Here is a 14,328-nt window from a genome sequence, read left to right as displayed (position 1 = left end):
CCTTCTCTACCTCACAGTGATGTGGACAAGCGAGAAGCGTGAGGGCGAGGGGTGAGAGTGGAGGAGTTGATACTGAGCGGTGAAGTGTGCGTGCGTGCGTGTGTGTGTACACATGTACCCATGAGCACGTTTACACACAGGCGCACGCTCGCTGGCACGCAGTCTTCTGTTTTGATTGATTTTTGAAATTTGAAATGGACCTATTGTGCCGCCTTGCTAGTTGTACAAGTATTTAACAAGTTGCTAATAATTTCTAATCATTTTCCTTGAAAAAGTCTTTTTTTTTTTTTTTAATGGGAATGGTCAAACTTTCTTTGTCTTGCCTTGTTGAGCTTTCTCTAATGAAATGGTGAACCAATTAAAAGGTAACAAATGTGACTTTCCCTGAGCTCAGTTATGGTAGAAGTTTCCAGAATTCAGAAATAGGTACTGCTCAGAAGTCCACAGAGGGGGCCATCTCTGCATTTGGACCTATTCCAGACGGGTCAGCACAGTGCTTTTATATCAGAGCACGGCCACAGGTGGCGTGCAGCTAGCTCGCTCTACTGCAGTTTGCAGAGGTTTCACAGCTGCAGTCAGAATGGTTCCAGAGAGTTGCTGCGTTGCTATGTCTGCTGCCTGCCTTGTTCAGTGCTTATCTGTAAGCCAGAACTGAAGAAAAGGTGGAGGGGATGCGTTTCTTACTCCCCTTCCAGACGGGGGGAACATTTAAAATACATGACTTAACAATAGCCTGTGTTTTCTTGTCTCATGTGAAAAGGTGCGGTTTAAGAATACTAGACCGTTGGGAATTCCCGGCGGTCCAGTGGTTAGGACTTGGCCCTTTTACTGCCAGGGCCCGGGCTCAGTCCTTGGTTCAGGAACTAAGATCCCATAAGCCGAGTGGCATGGCCAAAAAAAAGAAAAGAAAGAAAGCATACTAGACCAAGAATACTAGAAGACTAGAATGCCATGAGCCAGAAATTTATTGGGAAAATTGAGTAATATATGCTAGAACCAGATTCACCCTGCCTATAGGTTAGTCACTTGGGCCACTTTTAAAACTAAATAGCAGCATCAGTGCCTCCCCACCCACAGGTCAGCGAGAGTTTGAGGTGTTTGTAGAAGCTCTCATGATTCCGATGTACCCCCAAGGGTTGAAAATCCCCATGCCGGCAGACCAGATGGAGAAGGGTGTGTGTGCCTGTCACTGGGACGTCTCGTGGAAGTGCAGGCTCTGAGTCAGGTCTGGGTGGGGCCTGAGGATCTTGGTTCCTGATGTGTCCCCCAGGTGATGCCCATGCTGCAGGTTGGGGGCACACTGTGAGTGGTGGCAGGGGTGTCACGAGGTAGGCTTTTTGGTGCTGGTTAGGCGACTTGATTGGGAGACCTAGCTCCTGGTGTTGCCTGGCCAGCCAGTTAGTAACCCAGGGATGGCGCTGCTGCTTCATCTGTAGCATTTCTTTGGTTTCAAGTACGGTCAGCTGTACTTGAATGAGGTGTCTCTTCCGTTCTCCCAGCACCTCTGTCTTAGTATCAGTGCTTCAGTATTTATGCCACAGAGTGTCTCGCTGCTTTTTGTCTTACGGTTGTAAAAAGACGTGCCATTTTTTGAGTACTCATGTAGTATGCAGAGAGTGATGAAATCTGGTTTGGGCTGTTTATAACCTGAAGCAAGTAATGGTAGTAGGTTCCATTTTGGTCAGACATTAAATCCCAAAGGTGGGTTTGGCTGTAGGTCCTTGGGTTCTCTGTTGGTGGTGGCCAAGATAGGTCCAAAAGCAGAGTTTTGAAACTTAGGGAGAGCAGCTTTAAGTCAGTCCCTGAGTTGCTTCCACTGTTGGCCCTGAGTTTTGAGCCTGCTAACTTAGGGCTTTGCGTTGTGGTCTGGGCCACAGAAGGTCCTTGGCCCTCAAGGCATGAGGTTGTTGGAGGAGATCAAGAGCATCATGGCCGTCTCCTGGCTATGGGGCGGCACCCGTGGTGCTGCTAGCTTGACTGCAGTGGGCTTGAAGGTCCCAGTGCCGTGTATTTGGAAAACATACTGGTGATACATTCGCCTTGGTGATTCTAGAACTAGGCATACGTGCTCAGTCACTGATACACGTGATCTCGGAGCCAAGTGTTTTCTGGCTCTAGAATTTAGGATTTGACATCTCAGACTGATGTGGCCTTTGAAAACTGCTTTGGACTTAACTTTCTGTCTAGAGACTTGGAAGGTGCCTTTGTTACTGCTTTTTTTTGGGTTTGTTCTATGCAGGCAGACTCGGAGACATTGTGGGTTTGGTTCCAGACCCCTGCAATAAAGTGAACGTAGCATTAAAGTGGGTCACATGAATTTTTCGGTTCCCCGGTGCGTCATAAAAGTTAGGTTTACACTATACTGTAATCTACTAAGTGTGCGATAGCATTATGTCTCAAAAATGTACGTACCTTAATTTAAAAATACTTCGTTGCTAAAAAATCCTAACCATTGTCTGACAACGCAGGGTTGTCACAAACCTTCAATTTGCAACAAGAACAACAACAAAAAAACCCCCCAAAACCCCACCAAAATATCTGTGAAGCACAGTAAAGTGAAGTGCATTAAACGAGGTCTGCTTGTGATGTAGAAAGAATTTAAAATTGGGAAGTTGGTAGTTATCAGGCTCAGCGGAACCTCAGGAAATCCTTCCGGTCCAGTCCCCAGACTTCCAGGGTGAAGTGACTGTTTCACAAATAAAGCACCTCTCGTGAGTATGTGGTCACTGGGTTTCAGGTCCTGTGATTTTTTTTTTTCTGAGTTTTTCTCAGTTGGCCTTTCTCAAACGACAGGCCCTGGTGAACTTCCGTGTTTGCATGACGATGACTCGTAAAGGCATAGAGCCATCGTTAGAGGCTCTTCCACAGTGCCTGCCATTAGGTCTCAGACTTGCTTTGTGAGTGTCCTTGACTGTGTGTGTTGCTGGATTTGGGCTGTTTATCACCACGTGCCCTAAGCGGGGGACCTGGCTGCCAAGGCCAGTAGCTTGTCCAGGTATTTCTTCTGATTCTGTCCCTTAGGAGATGCTGAGGACCAGCAGTCTTCATTGACGGCATTTCCGACCCTGTCTATACTGGCAGCTGGTGGGGCTGTGAAATCAGTCAGGGCTCTTGCCCCTGGCAATGAGCGCGATGCCCTTCTGGCTTGGCATTGGTGGTTACCAGTGCTCCGTGCCAGACGAAGGTGGCACCTCATTGCTGCCACCCTAAGACTGCTAGTGACTGAACAAATTTGGGTGGCTTCCTGGGAGTGACAAGGACAGAATTCCAACAGGGCTAAGTATCCAGTGTCTAGGAGTAGGTGCAACAGTGACTCAGTGCGAACATGTGTGTTGTCTGTAAAAGCTCAGCAGAACTTTCTTTTCTTCTCTTCATGGTTAGGAATATGATGAGCCAATCCTGAAGCACCTGCAGGACATCAAAGTGAAATTTTCAGACCCTGGACAGCCTATGGTGAGTACTGATTGTTTGAACTCCTGGCTGGTGTCAGAAAGGGTCAGGCCACTAAGGGTAAAGGGCTTAGAGCCAGAAATCCACACCCGGCCATTCACTTGCTGGGTGACTGGAGTGCGACGTGTGTTCTCACATTGCATCCCTGGGCCTCACCCGGCAGTGTGCACAGCCGGACAGTAACTCAGTCCACCAGCTGTTCGGGGGCAGGCGCAGGAGTCAGGCACAGGAGGGGACTCCTCCGACGTGGCCTCCACTGTGCCATGCTGTGGCTTCTGGGCTAGTTTGTTTCCTCTGTCAGATGGGGCGATGTCCTCCTTCTCCTAAGCGTCTCCCAGGTTTGTGAGGGTGGAATGTATGTAAAACAGGCTGCAAAGGATGGTTGGTACGTATTCAAATATAAGCAGCACTTTAACAGAAATCCAAGATACTAGTGAAGGAAATGTACTAGGTTTTACCTTCAAGAATCACTGCGGATAGATAAGACTGAAAAAATGTTTCCCTGCTCTTTGATTTGTCTGGAAACACATCTATCCAGAATACTTGCTCTCGTAGGCTGCCTACCAGTTAGTGAGGGGAGTTTGACCTAAGCCAGCCTGTCCTTTTCTGTGAAGCAGCCTTGAGACGGTGATGCCTGAGCTGGGGTCCTCGGGGAGCACTGTTCGTGACCTCCCAGTCTGCCTGTGGCTGGTGGGTTCCATTCCAGTGCCACAGCAATTCCAGCACCACACAACTGACTGCCTGCCTGGTGGCTCTTGGTTTCAGGTTTTGAAGACACAGTGCCTGAGGGCCGTGGGGCTGAGGCCCGGTCTCTTCCCACTTCCCCACCACAGAGCAGTGTGAGCGGGATTCCCTCTACCCTGGCCTGCGGGTGATGCCTGCTGGGGGCAAGGGGTGGGGGCACACACACCTGTATCTGTCCCTTTCCTGGTCTGCTCCACTCTGGAGGTGACATTCACACATCCCTCCGCAGCAGGTGGGGTGTGGACACCAGCCAGAGTGATGCCTGCTCACAGGTTGGGGGTCACTCTGGTAGCTGAGGGAGCCCTTTCTTTCCTACGGCACCCAGGTTATTGCAGCGCCTTCCTCTTGTCAGTTTCTTCCCAGTAATCGCTCCTCACCTGTGCGAGGCTTGGCCACAGCATCCCCTAGAGGCCTCCTGTGGCAGAGTGCTGTAGTTTGCTGTGATGGGTGTGAATTCTGTTTTCCTCTGTGTGTGTGTGTGTGTGTGTGTGTGTGTGTGTGTGTGTGTGTGTGTGTGTGTTGCGCACGCGCACACACGCACGCACCTGTTTGATGATTTCCTTGGTCCATTCCCTTTCTTCCTCAGCCCATCTGTCTTATATTTTCCTTGGTCTCTTCTGTGGCCCATAGACAGGCTGGAGCCCTAGCTGTGGTAGACTAAGTCATTGTGAAAGTCATACGTGCTTGCATAAGAAAAGTTAGAAAGTATAGAGAAGTGTACAGAACGCTGTGCACTCTTTTAGAGATAACTGTCAGCAGCTTAGTGAATTTACCCATAGTCTCTGCACTTTTTAAAATTGTTATGAAACGGGGTCTTCCCTGCCTGCCAGTACAGGGGACACAGGTTCGAGCCCTGGTCCGGGAGGTTCCCACATGCCATGGAGCAACTAAGCCCATACGCCACAACTATTGACCCTGTGCTCTAGAGCCTGCGAGCCACAACTACTGAGCCTGCTCTCTAGGGCCCGCGAGCCACAACTACTGAGCCCCTGTGCCACAACTACTGAGCCTGCACTCTAGGGCCCGCGGGCCACAACTACTGAGCCCGTGTGCCACAACTACTGAGCCTGTGCGCCTAGAACCTATGCTCCTCAACGAGAAGCCACCGCAATGAGAAGCCCGCGCACCACAACCAAGAGCATCCCCCACTCGCCGCAACTAGAGACAGCCCGCACAGCAACAGAGACCCAACGCAGCAATCAATCAGTCAATCAACAAATAAATAAAATGTCTAAAGAAAATAAAATGAAACCACTTTACTTCAGAGGGAAACACAGCCAGGGTGTTTGCCCCTCCCCAGGGTCACTCTCCAGGGTCACCATGTTTGTACCTCAGCAAAGTGGAATCCCAGTGTGTGGACAGTGTTGCACTGCTCTCTTCACCTCACGTAGGCCCTACGGGGTGGAAAATAGTTGCTGCATCTGTTGGCTGTAAAAAGATTCAACAGGGCTTCCGTGGTGGTGCAGTGGTTGAGAGTCCGCCTGCCGATGTGGGGGACGCAGGTTCGTGCCCCGGTCCGGGAAGATCCCACATGCCGCGGAGCGACTGGGCCCGTGAGCCATGGCCGCTGAGCCTGCGCGTCCGGAGCCTGTGCTCCGCAACGGGAGAGGCCACAGCGGTGAGAGGCCCGCGTACCGCAAAAAAAAAAAAAAAAAAAAAAAAGGTTCAACATTCCCCAGAATATGCCACTGCCACTACCACCCCGTTATAAATTGTTGCGTTATGATCAGCTTACTTGTGCCCCAGGCTTTTGTTTAAATTTCTGATGATTTCCTCAGTTTAGGTTCCTTTTAGTGTATAATAACTGGGTCGAAGGAGACAAACCTTTATAAGTCCCAAAGGTGGTTCAATTTACACTCCTGATGATGCTAGTGGTATCTTTTTACACTTTTCTTTTTGTAATGATAACATTTCTTGGTTTCTTTCTATGTTGAAATAATTTCAAGCTTAGAGCAGCACTGCAGCAACAGTACCAGAGAATCCCCGTATGTCGTTTGCCTGGACATGAGTTGTCTGCTTTGACCACATGGGCAGCATTGCCTGGGGACCGCCTCCTCTCTGCTCAGCACAAGTGTCGGCAAAGACAGTAGCAGCCGTGTTTACTTTGCTGGGCAGAAGAGATGGAATTTTACACTTAATTGCGAGTGTGGCTGGGCATTTGTCATATGTTCATGGCTGACTTGGCTGTAGCGGGGTGTGAGTGAGGTCGCCTCGTCCTTGGGCCCTTTTCTGTTGGACTGTTAGACACTTTCTTTAAATCATCCCCAGTTGTGTTTGACTCATTCTTGACTAAACAGAGGCCTAGGGAAAGAAGGAAAAGTAGGAAAATATGAAGAAAGGAAGTAGCACCCTTGGTTTGGAGAAATGGCAGGAGAAGGAAATGGGGAGAGAGAGAGGAAGATAAATAATTCTGTCCATATCTATATGGACGTAATGAAGGATGGAATAAAACAGTGCCATTCGTTAGCCCAGCCCAGTCCCCAAGGTGGGTCATCCACATCTGTGGTCACCACCCTCAACAGTTCTCAAGTAATAGCAGTCTCCACTGACTGAAGTCCAAGATAAAGATCGGGTTTATGGGGCCTGGGGTCAGGTCCAGGAGAGCCGTGGAGAGGGATTCCGCCGATGTTCTGATTCCCCATAGCTGCCTTCCTGTCCTCACTGCACTTTGGTTTTGCCAGCCTAGTGACTTGTGGGTGTTGACCTCCCTTCCCCTCCAGCCCACACCACGCTGGCAGGGGTCAGTGGAGACCTGGCCAGATCCCTGCCATCCCTTCTGAACACTGACAGGACTGCCTCCAATCCTCTTGGCCACTTGTGTCTGTACTTCCCAGGCCCTTGTGGCCCTTCTCTTCCTCCTCCCCCTCTTGGGGGAGTTCTTATTTCACTTCCCCTTGTGGAAGTGGCTTGTTTTTAGTCTTCTTAATTTTTTTCTCAACTGATGGTTGTACCATTACAATAAAAATAGAAATAGCTAACATTTAGCAAGTAATGCCTGTAAACCTGGCCCTGTTCTAAGTGCTTCCATAGATTAATCCTCAAGTGAACTCATGGAGAGAAAGGGTTGTTTATTCCATTTTGCAGGTGAGGACACGAAAGCATAGGGACGTGGAATAGCTTCCCAGGATCGCGCAGCACTGACAGGCAGAGGCTGGCCAGACCCAGCGCCGGTCCCTTAGACTGTTGCTTACTCCCCGGTTGTCTTGTCAGAAGGGCTGAGGTCAGTATCTTTGCACGTGCTGCTGCATCCATCCAGGTATCTTCCTGAAATAGGGCACATTCCTCAGAACAGAATTATTGGCTCCCAGAATGGTTTTTATTTTGTTAATTTTTTGATATTGCCAAATTGCCCTTCACAAAGCCCTTTACAGTATATGAGTGCCCCTGGCTTCCCAAAACCCTTGCCAGTACCATGTGTTCTTTGGACATTTTGCACAGAAAGGGGGCGTCTCATTTTATTTTTCATCTATTTTGTTACTGTGCACACGAATATCTTCTGATTTGTTACTACTGCTCTGTACACCCGTTTGTCCATTCCTCCCGTGCGTGTCTGTAGGTCTGAAGAGTGCTTTGTGAGTGAAGGGTGAACTTGTCCTTGGTGTGGTTTGAAGAGGCCCAGTCAGTGCCTCCCCTTCTCTCCCCACGTGGAGTCTTGGCCCTTTCGCTGCGCGGCAGAGAAGGAGCTGCTCTGCCCAAGAGAAAGGAGAGGGGGACAGGGTTCTGCTGTCGCCTTCTGCCTCCAGACCCCCGCCCTGCTGTGCTCTCGGGGAAGGGAGGGTGGGGCGGCAGGGAGAAGCCACACTCCTCAGGAGAGCTTGTCCTCCCTGGGAGGGGAGGTGGCGGGGCCCGAAGGGTGACGGGTATTTGCCCGCCTGCTGCCCTGCTTTAACTCTGTGCTGGTGCTTTTGCAGTCAGCAAGTTCTTATGTGGCAACACCTGTTGAGCTTTTCAGTCATGGTTTCTGCCTGTGGTGTCATGCTTAGGGAAGAGCTGGGTTCCAGTAAGTACTGTGTGATTCATAAAGTCGGTCGCTAATTAGTCATAGATTTTAAGTGGTGCTTAGCCCAGTTTCTGTCTTTTTTTCCAGTCTTTTGTATTAGAGTTCCACTTTGAATCCAACGACTACTTTACCAATTCAGTCCTGACAAAAACGTACAAGATGAAGTCAGAGCCAGATAAGGCCGATCCCTTTTCCTTTGAAGGTCCTGAAATAGTTGACTGTGACGGGTAAGGAAATGCCATTGCAACTTCTTTTTCTGAAACCAAAGCAGGAGGTGGTTGTACAACTTCACAAGTGAGATGGAAGCTGGGGATAAAGCAGAAAGCCTTTAATCTGTTTAAAAGCCCAAAAGACAAAGATGGAGATTAAAGTGTCTCTCTGGGAATATGATGACTGGCGCTGGGAAATGTATCATGTGGTTACGTGGGCCAGGGTTTGGGGTGGTGGCCCGATTTCCTCGTTTTAATGAGGGCATTGGGATCTCCAGTCACCGGAAGTGAAGCAGTGACCATTGAACTGATAAATTGCTCTCAGCGGGTATTTGTCGAGTGAATGAATGAGTCAGTGCAGCGCAGCACTGACCGCGGTGAGGCAGCATGAGCGTGGTTGGCCTCAGGGCTGAGCGCCTTGGTGATTGCAGCCTGCGGACCACCAGGGAGAGTGGCTTGGAGTTCACTCCTCTTGGGTGGTTTGAGACGGTTTGGGAAATTGTTTTATTCTTGATTGAAACAGTTATCCTTATTCACTGAACCAAGTACTTATCCTGATGAATCTCCCTGTGTGAGTAATACAGAACTCTCTTAAAATCCTGCTAGACTGAAATGGCCAGAGTAGTGTAGATTGTTTCCCACGGCCAGGCCATCGGGTGAGAAGGCCTGCCTTTCCAGGCATGTCCTTGAGCAGACGCTGTTCAGACACTGCCAGGGCTTACCTGTTGGTCCAGGGTGATTCAGAGTGCTGTCCCCACCAAGGGCCGCTCAGCACACTTGGAACATTGTGTCTTGCTCCGGTCACCAGTGTTTGCGGTAGCCACCTGCTTGCTTTCTCCAACTTGTCCCACTCGCTTAGCTAGTTGTCTGGAGAATTCAGGCGCCTGAGTGGGTGGCTTCCTGTGCGCTGTGGGGTCTGCGACGGGGCAGCAGGTGACAAGCCCTTGAGCGGGCGTGGTCACGGGAAGAATGTTGGAGGACCCCTGCGAAACGTCTGGGGGTTAAAGCTGGGCAGCTCCGGGAGCTGCCGCGCTGACAGCCTGCCTGGCGGCGCCCTCCGCCTTCACTGGCCTTCGCGTGAGCTCACCGTGTGCCGAGTGCTCGCTCACAGGTTGTTAAGTTGTTTTGGGGTTAAGCACAGAGCTGTGATTTGCTTGCTGGACACACGTGTGACCAGTTTTTCTCATGGAGTGTGTACCCCCGTGATCACGGTCTTGTCCCTGTAGGTGTACCATTGACTGGAAGAAAGGAAAAAATGTAACAGTCAAAACCATCAAGAAAAAGCAGAAACATAAGGGCCGAGGCACCGTCAGAACAATCACCAAACAAGTCCCCAACGATTCCTTTTTCAACTTCTTCAGTCCGCTGAAAGGTGAGTGGGCTGGGTGGTGACTCCAGGTTACACACAGAATGACTGTTAACATCAGGAAGGCGGTTCTGGTCCTCTGGCGAGCGTTGGGGGGCGGAGCCGTGGCTGTGCGGGCGGGCCCACGGGTGCCTGTCCTGGCAGGAGGGTGAGCCTGGGCAGCTGGCGGAGCTGCATGCCCCCGCCCCCAGGGGGAGGGCTCCGCGTGGCTGCTCTGCTCCCACCCCTACAGCCCGCAGGGCGTCGGCCCACCCCTCCCTCTCCCCGCCCTCTCAGGTGGGTTTTTGGTTTTTTCTTCGAGCCTTGGTATAGAGCTCAGGGGTTTGGGAACTTACATATTGTGACAAACACAGACTTAGGACAGAATCATAGCTTGGACGCTTGTTCTCTGCTCCCTGCTCCCACCCTCCAGTAAAAGAGAGATGGAAGTAGTAATGGCTCAGCCGCTGGTTTTGAGGAAAATTACTTGGAAGTCTTTACATAATTTCCTAATCCTGAGAATTCGAAGACCAGACCCGCTGGCAGCATTAAAATATGGATATGAGGGGAAAACATTTTCTCTTTATTTTCCGTGAACAAAAAACAGTTGGAGATAAATGTCGGCTCTGATCTAGGTCATTGGTGGCCCTTTGGGTTGTTTGTCGGGGCCACGGCGTGGCTTCCGTCTTCACTCTGACTCTTGTGCCGAGTTACCAAGCTGCCCGTCACCATGCAGTCCATTGTCTTTCACTCTTGTGGCTATTTTCCGTGACTTGTCTTCGAACCTGGAAGATGCCGATGTATATCAGTTTTGGGGACAAGAACAGCCATAAATGTAGTTCTTAAATTTCCTTTTTCGGGAAGATCCCTTTCAGAGCCTCATATATGGGAGGCTTCCTGTGTGAATTCACCGTGAAGCAAAGGGGCTTTGATTCCTAAATTCAGTGGCTTTTTTGGATGTTTTAAATAATAACAATTAAAATGGAATCAAGTGGATTCAAGAATTGGGGGGTGATTTTGGGGGTTCTAAAACTGTATTGTGGTTGCACAAGTCTAAAAATGTATGAGAAGTCATTGGATTGTATACTTAAAGTGGGTGAATTTTATGGTATATCACTATTTTTAAAGTAATTGAATAAACATAATATCAAGTGATATGCTCTGTGAAAAGGAATAGAGGATGACAGTGGGGGAGGGGTGATGGAGTGGTCAAGGAAAAAAACCCAAACTGCTGAAATGCTTTTTGAAATGAAGGAAGTAAAAGATGGCTAGTCCAGCAACCTGTTTGGCTTTACTCCTACAAACTGGCCCAGAGGTCAGGTGAGGAAGTCCCTGCTGTGACTGTTGCCGCCCCCGAGTCCAGAGGCCCCGAGCCTGCATCTTAAACAGCAGGTGGGGCTCTCACACGCCGAGGCTCGGGCCCCCCACCGCCCACGGGGAGGGGTGCTCACACCAGCACCCGCTCCGCCGTGGCTGAGATGGCGCGTGCCCCTGTCTGTGCTGGCCACGGAGACAGACCTTGCAGCAGAGGGGCGACAGGGAAGACACAAAGGCAGGGTGAGCCCGGCAAAGGGGACGCGACGCCTGGCGAAGCGCCACTGGGCTTCACTGAGCGTGGTTTTAAGGCTGTGTCTTCCTGGTTCCGTGTTGGGCTGTAGTTCGGCACCGAGGTCTGTAGGGCCGTGGGTGCTGGAACCGGATCTCAGCTCACCTTTTGTGTGGAGCGCGGGCCTCTGCCGTGGGTGTCGGTGAGTGACGTCGCCCTGCGTGCTGCAGTGTTTGCGGGAGGAGCGGCTCCTCACTACCTTCTCCTTCCCCTTCGCAAGCAAGCAGGGATGCAGCTTCCGCCTAGCTGAGATGCAGCGCCTCGGTCGCACTGAGGACTTACAGCCTTAAAGTGCTTCCTGTTTCTCTACCGAAGCGTCGCTTGTAGTTTTGTAGGACACGGGTTAAAACTCCGCTTAAAACAAAAATGCCCTGAACGGCCACAGTCTGGGCAGCCGGTTCACCTTTCCATCTGCTGATGCTTTAAACGTCTGTAAATTCTCTTCTGAAAGTGGCCTTCTCCAGCTGGGCCTGTGAGCATTACTGGGTACCGGCCTTTGGCCCTTGATTGGGGGTGGGGAGAGGGAAGGGGGCCTAGCGGTGCTGGGGCCACAGCTTCAGCCTGCAGCAGGCGGGGGAGTGGGGAGCCGGCCAAGGGGAGGCACAACGCTTAGGCAATTTCTAGTGAGCTGTTCCATTTTATTTGTCAGCTGAGCTTCCTGTGTGGGCCTTAGAAGGCTTTGGTTGTCGATGTAATGCAGATGTGTTCTGTCTTTTTTTCTAGCATCAGGGGATGGAGAATCACTGGTAAGTTGTGTGTCATTATCAAAAAAATATGTTGTTTTGCTGTTAAGGTCCTTATTTCCTGAGTAGTTTGCTACTTTCTTTTTAATCTGTTCTTACTGCCTAAAAACCAAGGGTGAATTTGTATTCCCTGCACCGTGGGGGTGGGATAGCAGCGCGCGTGCCGCGGGTGGACCTGAGGGCAGGCGTCTCCTTGAGCCTCACCCCCGCGCACATGTGGCTCTGGGCCCTACGCTTTCCTGCCATTTGGCTGCAAGGGTTCCTTTAATGCGGCCTAACCTCAGAGATGCCTGTCACCCAGCAGTGCCCGCACTGGGTGCGTTATAAGCCGAGTCACTGGAAGTGGGGGGTCAGGCATGGGCAAGGGAATGTGATGTTTACCCCACTGAAGCAAGTTAGCACTTCGCTTTTCCCCTCAGGATGAAGACTCCGAATTCACGTTAGCCTCCGACTTTGAGATTGGACACTTCTTCCGTGAGCGGATCGTGCCGCGCGCCGTGCTCTACTTCACGGGGGAGGCCATAGAGGACGACGACAACGTAGGTGGCCTGTGGGAGCCGCTGGGGTCAGAGCGGGTGCTGGCTTGGGAAGCCCAGCCGAGATTTTCATGACATCCTCCACCAGGTCCACGGGGCACTGCCCTCTGGAGTTTGGAGGAAATAGACTGGGCAGGGAGATGGCAGAGGCAGGAGAAGCAGGTCTCTCTGAGGCATCTGAGCACCACACGCCCGCGTGGGCCCGGCCAGTGACTTGTTTCCGAATGTCCTCTAAGGACCCAGGGGTTCGCTGCTGCACACGAGGTCTGTGGCTTTGGGTGACTTCTGAACACGAGGAAACTCCTGTTCACCAAGCGACGGCCAGCAGAGCCGAGTCGTGCTGGCATGTGGCATTATCGACCCCAAAGAAATAGAACCCCACACTCCACAGAAAAACAGCCCGGCTGCGCAGGCCACCTTCCCCTCTGCTTGAAGGAACTCGCCCTCCCACAGTCAGAACTTGGGAGCAGGACCCCTGAGCACAGCCTGGCCAGCTGCCCCGGGCTGTCACCTGAAATGGTTCTCCATCGTGACCAAGGCCCGTTTGCCACGAGCCCTCTTGTTGTGTGGAGATAAAGGTCTGTCCTGTGGCGTGTTGCTGGAAGTGTGCTCAGGTGCTGTTTGCTCCCTTGTGTTGAGTGCTCTGAGGTTCCTTTCTGGCGAGGTCTGTTGTGGCTGCTGGACAGGTCCGAGCTGCTTCGTGCCCTCCTTTGTGCTGAAGGCCCCCACGCAGCGGGAGTGGGCCAGCCCAGGGCGTACTGGCTACATCGCCTGACACTGGTGAGCTGCTCAGGTGCGGCCTGTCCATCCCCGGGCTGGGAGGTACTTGTGGGAATCCGGGAACACGGACACACACAGCACAGCGCAGTTTGGGGTCATCTTAGCGCTCAGGTAGTTGCTCAGACTTAAGTTTTAGGAAATGCTGGTTATGCAGCAAATTCTGGACCAGCGCTGTCCAGCGCACCTTCTGTGATGAGGGAGCTGTGCTCTGCCGCATCTGCTGCAGCAGGACTGGCACCACGTGACGCTGGGAGATGGAAGGTGCGTCCCTTGGCGGCTGGGGAACCAGGGTTTGCATTTATCTAATTTGACCAAAAAAGATCGAGTGGCTACACACAATGGGAAACTCAGCTCTAGACCAGTGGTCTCAAGCTTTTTTGATCATACACCCGTCAGTTTAAAAACTTAATTAGCAGCTCATATATATTTATTTATAGTATAGGCAGCATAGCAACTCCTGGTGAGCAATACAGTGTGTTTGCCTGTAACATCCGTGTCCATGCTCATTCATAATGCCTTTGGTGCAGGTACCGCAGGTGCAGGCACCGCAGGTGCGCAGTGTGGTCCAGGGGCTCACGTCAGCCTGCGTCTGCTGCAGCCCCAGCTCTGCCGGTTCCCACGCTTGGACCGGGGCTGGTGGTCGTCACTCCAGCTGCTCCTCAGGCTCCTGGCAGAGGAGGCTCGGTGGTACTGGGACAGAGATGAGTGCACTGACATCAGACACGCTAGGGACGATGTGGACACTGGGCATCGTTATGGGGTGAAGTGGGCGGAGGAGGAGTCCTGGTTTCGTCTTCCACACTCAACGTGGGTCACCTCACTCGTCCCACGGGCTGCACACCCCACTGTGGAGCCTCTGCTCTGCCTGAGCGTGAGATGCCCGCACAGAGCTCGCTCAGAAGACGGGGCCAGGGT

At 51.6% G+C, this 14,328-nt stretch overlaps 1 protein-coding gene and 1 non-coding gene across 5 annotated transcripts in view; both read left to right on the top strand.

Annotated features, from left to right (window-relative positions):
- Positions 1 to 14,328, top strand: part of NAP1L4 (nucleosome assembly protein 1 like 4) — a 63,672-nt gene that overhangs the window by 41,293 nt on the left and 8,051 nt on the right. For all 4 annotated transcript variants that reach the window (XM_030833185.2, XM_030833187.2, XM_030833186.3 and 1 more), the window contains exons 8-12: positions 3,382 to 3,453; positions 8,282 to 8,421; positions 9,630 to 9,775; positions 12,078 to 12,100; positions 12,517 to 12,636. In XM_030833185.2, coding sequence (XP_030689045.1) covers positions 3,382 to 3,453; positions 8,282 to 8,421; positions 9,630 to 9,775; positions 12,078 to 12,100; positions 12,517 to 12,636 — 501 coding nt within the window. The remainder of the gene's footprint in view (positions 1 to 3,381; positions 3,454 to 8,281; positions 8,422 to 9,629; positions 9,776 to 12,077; positions 12,101 to 12,516; positions 12,637 to 14,328) is intronic.
- On the top strand, positions 4,104 to 4,230 carry LOC115840718 (small nucleolar RNA SNORA54). The gene has a single exon (XR_004034556.1). It is a non-coding gene; the product is annotated as a small nucleolar RNA SNORA54 (small nucleolar RNA).

The sequence above is a fragment of the Globicephala melas genome, chromosome 8, assembly GCF_963455315.2.
Source record: "Globicephala melas chromosome 8, mGloMel1.2, whole genome shotgun sequence".
Classification (NCBI taxonomy): Eukaryota; Metazoa; Chordata; class Mammalia; order Artiodactyla; family Delphinidae; genus Globicephala; species Globicephala melas.
The sequence above is the reverse complement of the archived record's forward strand: the minus strand, read 5'-3'. Positions and strand labels throughout refer to the sequence as shown.